This window comes from Panthera onca, chromosome A2 (assembly GCF_046562875.1).
Source record: "Panthera onca isolate mPanOnc1 chromosome A2, mPanOnc1 haplotype 2, whole genome shotgun sequence".
Taxonomy (NCBI): domain Eukaryota; kingdom Metazoa; phylum Chordata; class Mammalia; order Carnivora; family Felidae; genus Panthera; species Panthera onca.
Window position 1 is genome coordinate 56,970,773 of NC_138340.1, and position 11,622 is coordinate 56,982,394.

The window sequence follows — 11,622 nt, forward strand, 5'->3', positions numbered from 1 at the left end:
TGACAAAGTAGAAATTAGCATAGCATGGCTGAGGCACCAACATCTTAATCGTGCAATGATATATATCACACGAGGATGAAAATTCACAATACATCCAATGCGAAGAATCACATGGAGGGGAAAAACTAAGTCAGGAAGGCATAAGCCACTAACTATAGTTAGCTTATGGGGAGTGGGGAACAAAAAAAGAAGAGGACACAAGGTGGGAAGAATACTGAAGTAGGTTCTAGGCTCTAGACAGCCATACATTTTTCAACCAAGTTTCCACTAAGTCATGTACAAAGTGAGTTCCTTAAACCAAATGATTTCTAAGGTCCACCTCTAGATCAAATCCTAGAAAAAACAATCAAACATTTCAGATCCTTGTGAAGCCCAGGAAAACTATTAAATGCTAAAACAGAACAATGGGGGCACCTGGGTGGTTCAATTGGTTGAGTGTCTGACTTTGGCTCAGGTCATGATCTCGCGGTTTGTGGGTTCAAGCCCCATGTGGGGCTCTGTGCTGACAGCTCAGAGCCTGAAGCCTGCTTCAGAGTCTGTGTCTCTCTGCCCCTCCCCCACTTGCTCACTCTCAAAAATAAAAACAAATAAATAAAAAATAAAAACATAACAACAATGGCATTAAAACTATTGAGAGTGGACACCAGAGCTCAAGGACAGCAATATAATGGGTTACAAAGAGAAATAAAACTTTTACATCTTCGCAAACGGACACCTAAATAGCTAAAGCCTATGCTTCCTTATAACAGGTATTTTTCATTACTAAGACGTGACTTAGTACACAAAGAAAAGTCCAAACTGTCAGCTTTTAGTCCTCCACATTCCCCTCTTTAATATGGCATTTTGCACTATATACATTAATGAAAATTTGAAACAAACAAAAAGAACTTTAGTCAAACTCCCCTTCCTCCTCCAGCTTTATTGGATAGTTTAAAATTACATTTCTATTTTCTAGGACTTCAGTTGCTTTTTCCATCTGACTTTTAAAAACTGATTACAGCAAATGAAACACAGTTGTCTAAGTGATATAGTATACAAAAATAACATCTTGATTTCTGTGAAAATGCATTTCTCTGCAATTCCTGAATAACTCCAAATTATGCTAACTCTGAGCTTAGATGTTTACTCTGGGTTTTAGATTTAGTCTTTGAAAAAAATGTGTTCTAAACCTTTGTCATCACCTTATGTATATCCAGCATCAACGCTGTGATGAAGTTGTTCCTGTTTAGGCCTTTATCCCGATCTTTCTTGCACAGCCATTAACACACGTTTGTCTTTTTATTTTGTTTACTCCCACTCAACTGTATGTTCTATGTAGGGCCTGATACAGATGTTACTTGATGTTATTTAATAGCTACTGAGGTCAGACAATCCAAGGCCATCATTATGCTAAAATTAAAGTTATTTATGGAAGCTCATAGATACTTCCAGAATTGTTTTTACCTCCTACATGGGAACATATCCAAGAAACCCAGAACGGGCTTACTGGTCTGACTCAACTCTTCCCATTCATCAATCCCTATTCACCAGTGGCGCGGAAAGGGGGTTCTTTAACAAAGCATTATACATAACACCTCTACCAAACTAAACATAAACTTTTTTTTTGTAGTTAAATGCAGAAAGTCGATTTTTTTCCACCCCTTTCCTCCTTTTACACGGCAAGTAAAGCTCACTGGCCTGGGAGTAGCCTCTATCTGCCAACCTTTGGCCAGTGAAGAGGATTCAGAGAAAATAATACAACCATCAATCAGAAAAAGGAGGGGCGACAAAGGAAAATAATTAAGCTGTGGCTTCAATCGTGCATTCCCGTGCAAGGTGCCCTGACTCGCCACAGCGGTAACAGTTGACTTCACTTGTCTTGCTGCAATTGATGGCTACATGACCAGTTTCACCACACCTACAAAAAAAAAAAAAAAAAAGAGAAAGAAATTAAGATAATTTTCCACAATGTGTTCAGAAAGTACAAAACCATAGTGAAGCAATAATTAACTGCAGAACAAAAAGCAGTTAACAAGTGAAGGAACATATTTTTCCCCCTCAAAACAGTCTCATTAACCCCTAAACTAAGAGCAGAAAGGAGGAATTAGATAACAAAGTACTCAATCGTGCAGCCTAAGCCATTACATTAAAATTAAAATTTTCACTGTAAGAGATCCACCAATATCAAAACCAACACAACAATAACACTGGGCAAAATGCTGTTACCTTTTTAAAAAAGTTTTTAGTAATCTCTACATCAAACATGGGGCTCAAACTCACAACCTCAAAATCAAGAGTCGCATGCTCCACTAACTGAGCCATCCAGGTGCCCCAAGATGTTGAACCTTTATACAAATTAATCCCTAAGATCTCACTGGTATGTACGTATCAAAACTTACCAAATTTTACACTTTAAATACGTACATTATATGTCACAACCACAAAGATTTCTGGTTGCAGGACAAAAGATTTGTGGATGGGGGTGGGGAGGTGCCTTAGTGGCTCAGTCAGTTAAGCATCCAACTTTGGCTTAGGTCATGATCTCTAGGTTTGGGATTTCAAGTCCAGCATTGGGCTGTGTGTGAACAGTGCGGACCCTGCTTGGGATTTCCTCTCTCCCTTCTCTCTGTGCCACCCCCACAAAGATAAACATTAAAAACAAAACAAAAACAGATCTGTGTATGCGAATTATGAATTTAGTTTTCTCCAATGTCTCTGAAAACACCAAATTACAGCATAACATTTTTACATTAAAAATTCCCAAGTTGTGTAAGTTGTCCAGCAGCCATAAGCCACAAATTATCATGGTAGAATAGTGACTGATGTACAGATAGGCTGCTGGTTATATATGCTTAAAACCATTATCATCTGGTCACAACCAACTTTCACTGAATGTACTGGTCCGCAAGGTCCTTCCATTTATAGCTCACTTCTAAAATAATCTCTACAATGAGCTTTCCTTCAGTAACACCCTAACAACTTACCTATAGCACTTCACTTTGGTGCAGTCTTTTTGAATGTGTCCAAATTCTCCACAAGAATAGCACTTCTGCTCATCAGCATGGTCACAGTCACGAGCCAGATGGCCTGGTTTGCCACAGTTGTAGCAGCACTGCTCTCGCTCTCTCTTGGGCTCCTTGCAGTCCTTGGCAATGTGGCCACCTCTACCGCAGTTATAGCAGGCTTCAACAATAAGGAAAAGAAGCAGACCAAGACTATAAAACCTTTACATAACGTTGCTGTTCTAAGCCATACAATACAAAATCTCAAAAGTAGCAAGTCCTTTCCAATGCTACGTGCAGTAGTAGTACATCCTCACCGCTCCAAGTTCTAGAAGGGTATGAAAAGGAAGTATTAAATACTTACCATCCTCTTGAAGATCACAATCCTTGGCAAGATGACCAGACTCACCACAGCGATAACAGATGTCTGGAAGAGATGAGGAAACAAACTGGAAACCTATTTTGGGCAGAAACAAAAAGAATTTGACTAATTAGACCAGTCTTGATACTAAGAAACACTGAAGTACTTCAAAATTTTTTATTCGACAAAAATACCTCTATCCGAGGTAAAACCACCTCTGCCACGGCTTCTCATTCCACGACCACGGCCTCCACCAGTAGGGCATTCCCGGGCCCAATGACCAGATCGTCCACACTTGAAACACTCATTGCTGCTCATGGCTGCAGTTAGATCTTCAAAATATTAAAAATGACAATGTTAAACCACTTGAAATTAACTTTTATTGCCCTTTTAGTGTATTTTTGGATAATTATTCTGGGGGGGAAGAAGCCAGAATATATATTGGTTAGGAAAAACAGCCACACAACTATACACTTTGGCATTATACACCTATTATGAAATATATTAAAAGCGAAAAAAAAAAATGTAAACATATTTTGATATAATTCTTGATCTTTAAAACCATTAGGATTATGCATATATTAATACAAATGTTAATTCAGTTATTGATGGGGGTGATGGAATTTATAGAGTTAATATCAATGAATATCCATTATTAGAAATAATATCTACCTCATGCGAGGTCCAACTTAATGGACACATTTTCATGGTTACAAGCCAGTAAACTTTATTTTGGGCAACTGGAAGTTATTTAATCGTCATAAAATCAGAAAAGCTCAAACCAATGGAGCTGTAGTATGGATTGAAAGTGAGGAGTAAAGAAAAACAATTTCTCTCTGTAACTTTAGTATCTAACACCCAGTTGTGCTGCAACACTTGCCTGCTGACTCTTTACAGCAGATGTGTTAGAAGAAACGCAGGACATAAATTTTATCTCTAGAAGGTACAGTATGTTAAAAATATTAGAAAAACAACAAAAAGGCACACCAAAGTGCTAATAGCACCTAAAGCACTGGGACCACTTTTTTCTCTTTTCTATTCTCTCCAAGTTTTCCCAGTTTTACATTTAAAACAACGCTACTTGGAATTTCACAATAGATTCCTTTATTGGGTACTACTTTTTTACAAAAAAGGGAAAAACTCCCACTAAAGCAAATGGATTTTATACTTCTTATGTAACAATCTAAAAATAAGCAAGGGCTATTCCTGGAATAGAATGGAAAAGAATGGAATGTTTCAGGACAAACTCCTCAGAAAGTAGTTAAAAAAAACCCAGCTCAAAACAATGTAATAACCTTTACATTTCCACATCTGAACATTTTTACCCTTATTTCCAGTGTCAAGCCATGGTATAAAAAGTTTTTTTTAACTACCCTCTCAAAGCCAACCGTTAAGGACCATGGTCTAGCAAAACATACTGCTTCAAGGGAACAAGACTGACTGGACAGTGGAATTACCCAAACCAACCACAGCACTGAATATCAAATGACAGCAAAACAGTAAAGCCTCCACCCATTCTTTAACTGGTTCATCACAAATTATACAGATAGTAACTAAAAATTAAGCTGAAGTTCAGTTTCAAAAGTTTCCATTGTCAAATATTCAAAAGAATTCAATACTTATCCCAAGTCTCTGCAATCAGATTCAGGATAAGTTTTCAAAAGGGATCTTTCTATCAATTCTTGCCACTTGCCATATGAACACATTAACAAAAAAAGGAAGGGCAGGTGCGGAGCTGCATGGGATACTTAAGCATTAGTGGTTTCAGATGCATAATGTACATTTCTAGCCAGAAGAAAACAGCCACTGGAAAATCTGAGATTACATTTGCTTTCTTATACTGGTATTAGCCTTCAATATTATGCGAGGTCCTGGCTTCCAGAGAGAACAAAATAAGATAAAAAGGTCACAGAAAAGAGCTGCTTAGGGTACCTCATCCTCCTCTCCATCCCCATTCCATTTTGGATCTTCTCCAGTTTACAGCCAGACCAATTTGAGCACATTTACTGCTGTCGATGAGTTCTTTGCACAGAAATGATCGTGTTCTTTTACATCGTAAGTTAGGCAATATGAAAAGTCCTTAATAGGTTACCATTTAATATTTAAAGACTGTTTTTACAGAAAATGACAATCCTATACATTCAACACGCTATATATTTCCAATGCTAATTTAAAAAAAAATGATCGTTCCAGGTAATCTCCCCTTTAGACTGCTACTTTAAAAGGGCCTTGTTTATTTCATAATAAAGTACAAAGGAAATGCATTATAATGAATCATCATGTGGTTATCAGTGGAATAAAGTCAACAGGTAAAAAATTTCAGGTTTTTCTATACTTTTGGTATAGAAATATCAGTTTAAAAAACGACTCAAGATTTAATTTACACATAGATTTTTCATGAACTGTTTCTCCGTTTTGCCTTATCTCTCTTTTCATGGTACCCAGATCCTAAAGGAAAAAGAAATGATAGGAAAAGTACTTCTGGAAAGAAGACAATTAAAGTAACATTAAAAGATTAAACACTAAGCTCTACTTCCTCCTACCCTAATTCCTAATTGAAAGTTGGTTAAAATGTGATCATTGCTGTATGAACCACAAATTACTTAGGGAAAAAGGTATTTCTTCATTTAGACAGAAATTAAACTATTCCACAAAACAGATATGCAACTTTATACATGTAACATTTTAAATATTTGTTTTGCCATCAACCAATTTCAGTCTCACATAATTTTGTTCACTGGAATAAATTAAGGCTTAATACTACATCTTAAAAGGTAAAAGAAACATTAACTTCATTAATATCCCAAAGACCATCATCAGTAGGCCACAGGCTTTTTTAAAGGTCTTCTCAGTGGGCTTAGGTACCGTGTGTGCAATCTGCCTCTTCTCCCTTCAGCCAAGCCAATTGCAGTCAATTAGCTGTTCTGTATTTTCACTAAGTCCCCTGTGATATATTTGTCTCTTCATTAACATTAAACCAACCCACTCCCACTACATTTTAGAGACCCGCCACTTATCCTAGGAGCAGATCCCCATCCTAATATCCATCTTATATGCAAATGTATTGAGTTAAAAGTTCTTTAGAGAACTGTATGCTATTCCCTATGAAAAGGAGTGCCAGTAAGGTAAGAAAATTGAAAATTATGGCTCTGTGATTCTCACAGCCTATGACTGCTCTTGGCTGCAATTTTGCAGCACTGTTCTGCCTCCGCCCCCTCCACCTGTCACAACCTTTTCCAACCTTCAAGGGCCAGCTCAAATGCCAACTCTTATAAAAGAATCTGACCACATCTCCCAGCTTGGAACTCTCCTTCCTAGTTAAACCCAGGGTACTTTGTTAGGATCTGTCTGATGACACTACCATATTGCCTCTTACCTTGAGGGCAGAGACCAAGTACTTCACCTTTCAATCATCACAACACCCCATATAATTATTCTTTTAGTAGCAGTTGTATTCAGTATTTTAACTGCTGGGGGGGGGGGGGGGGGCAACTAATAGTCATTTGCTGAATGAAACAAACTGTTTCTTGTACAGACCCAATCTAACCAAGTACTAACAATAAAACACCTAAATTCTTGCTATCACGGGAATTATTGCACCATTAAAGTAACAATGTATTTTTAAATTATGTACTCATTAAGGATGAACTCTGAATTCAAGAATGCTTATTTCAGATTACCTAACAAAATCCTATTACTCCAAGAATTCAATCAACTAGACCTCAGTAATATTTTATGGAATGCTACAAAACGTATCTACAAATTTAAGATAAAAGACAAAATGCTGTATTTTCACTGTTGCCAGGCAGAAAGAGAGCATGTATTTTCCTCCTTTTGCTGCTAAAACTCATTGCTAGGTATCTCTACACCTGTTATCTTCACATAGTAAAAAGATTTGGGGACCATAGGTAAGCCTGGGTTAACAACTTAACCCAGTTTAACCACCTGTTGTGTTACCTCAGAAATTTGATGTATTAGGAAAAGATGGGAAAACTGATCAGTGATGAGAAGTGTTACCAGGTGCCCTGTGCTTAACAGATGTTCAAATTTTAAAACACTTTTAAGGGTTTAAGTCCTCTGTTTACATAGTTATTCCTTCCTTTCCACTCTTCCTCCAATTAAGTTAGATTGCTTACAGGTGGATTAGAACTCAGTGCAATGCCTACAGAGCAGACTTAGCATAGGGCAAACTGTGCTTATAATTAAGTTTTCCATCTCAAAGTCTACTTCCTCAATGGAATGGAGAAGAGCTAAGAAAAATGGGTGAGTGCCAAATGACTTCACATTCCCAACAACAGAAATGTTGTGTTTCCACTTTAATTTCTGTATATCTAATTTTCATGACACAAACCACACTTAAAGATGTGTAGGAGCACAGGTCATGCCAGACAGCAGGAGGGATAATGCAGTCAAGATATCGCCTGAAAAGACTGAAAATTCACTGAAAGACCATATGTAACTAAGAGGTCTATTTTACACTCATCTAGGCTTAAATCTCACAATTGGTAGCAAAACACCATAATACTAACTTGTCTTCATCAATGTAATTGTTCCACATTTTTGATAAGAACAAAGCCAGTAAATGACTTAAATCTTAATACACAATTCAAGACTAACAATGTGAGTTGCAATGAATAAAAGACCCTGTCTTCTATAAATACATTTAAAATAGGTAGTGATAGCTAAGTGGGGGAAGGGAGGGGAGGGTGACAAGGTATGATGGGGACCTGGCTATCCTGTTTTATATGGCTTTCCTAATATACCTGTATATATTCACATTTTCGGCATCTCTAGTTATTTCCCTCAAGTGTAGGATTATCCCTGACTCATCCATGTAACCCTAACTGCATACAGACCATAGGGGAGCTTTTGTCCCCCTGAATATACTCATTCATCATTACACTCTTATAAAGTGGTTCAGTGTTCCAACATGGTACTGCAACATTTCAGGCTGTTTTAAGACAAATAAAAAACTCAGAATGGAAGGAAGTTACATTGTGTATAGTTACCTGCATTCCAGCCAGAATAATAGAGACCAGAGTGCAACAGTGGGAGTGATTCTGGGTTCTCATCCTGGTTTCTAATCTGATTACCCACAAAGGGTTTGGAGGTTTTAATAGCTAGATATCTACTACGGATCAAAGGTTAATAAACACAGTATCTACAATCCTTACAACAAGTTATGCAAGTTATGCATTCTTGTTCCCATTTTACTGATAGGGAAGCTCAAGAACTGAGACCACATAAAACATGTCAATTTTAATACAAAAAGTATTTGTATTCTGTATTCTTATCTCTTTAGATAAATCAAAACTAGAACTGATAGCTTTTTAAAAATACACAGCCATACACAACCATACACAAATTTATTCACAGCATACCATCACACAGCTTTCCTGAATTTTAAGCCAAGACAGATTTTCTCAAACCTCTTTGTAGAACTTAAAGTGTCACTACACATCCAAAGACTGACCACCTGATTTCCCTAGTTAATACCCTCATTTGTAATTATGGAGCCACTCCAGGTGATCACTATATTACATTCTCATACTACTGATTAACAGATTCTACTTACAACTTGCATTTTGGTTGCCACAAGCTCTCACTTTATTATTCCAGCAGTTTTTTACAACATAAAAATGGTGCACAGTTTACTGGAATTCTCAATAGCATGCCCTTACTGCAGCAGCATCTGACACTGCCAGAATAGGAGTTCTATTAAGTGAGACAGTAAGGAAAGAGCATTCTCCACATAGCAGGCCAGGATGCCTTGGCATCAGTCTTCTGGCTCTCCACTTACTGTCAGGAGGCTAGGAAGAGGAAAGAAGCCAACAATTTTTTAAAACTCTCACTCCTGCAAAAAAAAAAAAAAAAAAAAAAAAAGCAAAATCTCTCTTGTGGTCAAGTGCTTAGCCAACAGACTAATCGTTCCAATTAGTCAAACTGTGGTTCCACTGCTTTTAAGCACCAATTTGGTAACTTCCCATGTAGGATGTAGGTACCAGGTATTTTTATTAGATTTAAAAAGAACAGTAAAAATAATCCAAACATATAACCATTCACAAAACCCACTTATAATACCGTAAAGAAGAGATCACTCTGCCTGTTCCAGTTGTTCAAATTCTAGTGCAATAAATGCCCTTTGATCTTCCATTGATTTGGCTCAAAATATTTTAGAGACTCCACATTTGTTTGAAATCATTACCTCTCATTATCAAACATGAAAATGTGGACCTTTGGGTTGCTAAGACTCATCCAAGTTTTCTAATGTGACATATGCAGATAAGTACACAAACATACCGATAGCTTAAAAAAAAAAAACAAAAAAAACCACCGCTGCCAAGAGTTGCAATTTGGAGAAACTTTCAAGTCCTTAATTCAGCCCTTGGGACTCTAATAAATGATTCCTTTTATATTCCAGTGCAAGAGAGCTCCTTGTAGACAAGAATCAGGCTCAACAACCTAAACAGAGTACACACCTAAGTACGTGGCATTTGCAGGTGTGATTAAGCCATGATCAGAGCAATTTTTAAGCAAGTATTTGAAAATGACTGCTTTGCAGAGGGGGAAAAAAAGCCTAAGAGGTGGGAATTTCATCTCCTGCATCTTTTAAAAAACCCTCAAAACCTTACATGCAATTTACAGCGCTTGAGCAACAGAGTAACAAAGTTGCTATCTTAATTTAAGGTAACTCTTCCATGCAGAAATTAACTGGTTATGTTTCTCTCAAAAACTGAGTCAAACGACAGGAAAGCAGGAAAGCCTTTTTAAAAAAACTTTTATGAGGAGGCTGTAAATTAATCCCTGTTTACCTTAAAAGAAAAAAGCAACCCAGATTCTTCTTACACTTTGTCTTTCTGAATGACTGAAACACACTATCCCAAGTCACAAATGACTACTGAGCAATATTTTCTTTTTCTAAGTAAGCTCCCCAATACCAGATGCAGTCACTTCCTTTGGAAGTGCCCTGTGACTGGGGCCATGTGGTTAACATGTGGCAACAAGCATAATGCTTACCCATAATAAAATCAACACCCAAACCCAAATGTGGGCAATTATGTCCTTCTAAAATAGGTTTTCACATTTGGAATATCTAGATGGGGGCTGGCTCATTAACTTTCACGTCTCGTTTTTAGATTAAATTATATTCGTTTAATGAATCCAAGAAATGATGCGTGTTTCGTTGATTCATGGAAAGCGAAACCTAGCTGCCTCTTTTCGAATTGCCATGTAAGTAATTTAGCCTTTGAACGACGATAAAAATTCAAGGATCGGAAAGCTATCAAGTATAGAGAGTAAGAATTTCAAACATTCTCAGACCTTCTGGCAAGGTATCCCCTCACTCTAACCGCAAGCGCGTCTTCAATGACCCTTTTCTAAGCCCATCAGAACACTTGGCACATGGCCCGCCAGGCCCACTACCCCAGCACATGGCCTGCATAAATACCCAACCCCCCCGCTCCCCATCTGCACTAGGGTCTTTTCCCCACCACAACCACCTTCCAGTAAGTTCCCGCCAAATCGACCCTCCTTCCCGCATTCCACGACCCTTAAAGTCTCAGGGCCTCAGTCCCAAGGGCGCACGGGCCTGGGCCTCCTCTGCTTTAAGGCTGCGGCCTGGGGTGCGGCCTCGGCCGCAGAAGAGGCCCCGACGCGCAGCGGCCCGGCTTCCCAAGACGGAAGGAAGGGCGGAAGGGTCGTCCGACTGCGGCAGGCCGGAAACCTGAACCTGAAGCAGCGGTGGCAGCCGAGTTTCCCGCCTGACGCAGCAGCAGAGCAGGCCAGAGTGCGGCCGCCATCTCCGCCTCACCGCTCCCTACCCTCTCCGTCCGCCTCGGCCAGGGCCCGCACCGTGGCTCCCCCAAGCTCAGGCCCCACTCCAGGCCCTCACCTTCGGCGTCTGAGCTGGCCCGCAGCGGCGGAGACTCGGACGCAGGCCCGGAGAAGTCGGCTCGCTAGGTAGCGGCTGTTTATTTTCAGGGTCCTTGCCTGCGCCACACGCGGGTCTGCACACGGCCCCACACACGCCGCTGCGCACGGCTCTCCTCCGCCTCGCCCACGCGGCCAATCAGCGCGCGGAGCTCCGCGGTCCAATCAGAGTCGCCCAGAGGAGGGCCGCCCAGCTTGAGCGCGGCGCGGGGCGGGGCGGGCTTCTACCTCGGCTCGCCGCGGCCATTCCCGCCGTGCCCCGCGCGCGGCCTTTCCCGCCTGGAACCTCGGGCCCCGACCGTTCTCGGGCTCTTCCCGCTAAATTCCAGGCCCCTCGCGACCCCGTCCCGG

The 11,622-nt window shown here is 39.8% G+C and overlaps 1 protein-coding gene across 4 annotated transcripts; it reads right to left on the reverse strand.

Annotated features, from left to right (window-relative positions):
* Positions 1 to 899: 899 nt before the first annotated feature.
* On the reverse strand, positions 900 to 11,388 carry CNBP (CCHC-type zinc finger nucleic acid binding protein). Of its 4 annotated transcripts, none has more exons than XM_081794999.1 (5): positions 11,234 to 11,388; positions 3,558 to 3,674; positions 3,346 to 3,438; positions 2,964 to 3,165; positions 900 to 1,897 (listed from the first exon to the last, which is right to left on the reverse strand). In XM_081794999.1, the coding sequence occupies exons 2-5, from the start codon at positions 3,658 to 3,660 to the stop codon at positions 1,780 to 1,782; spliced, it is 516 nt and encodes a 171-aa protein (XP_081651125.1). In that variant the 5' UTR covers positions 3,661 to 3,674; positions 11,234 to 11,388; the 3' UTR covers positions 900 to 1,779. The 4 variants fall into 4 exon arrangements, with proteins under 4 accessions (XP_081651125.1, XP_081651124.1, XP_060487886.1 ...); XM_081794998.1 differs by having other exon boundaries at positions 3,537 to 3,674; XM_060631903.3 differs by having other exon boundaries at positions 2,964 to 3,162; positions 11,234 to 11,386.
* Between the last annotated feature and the right edge of the window lie 234 nt (positions 11,389 to 11,622).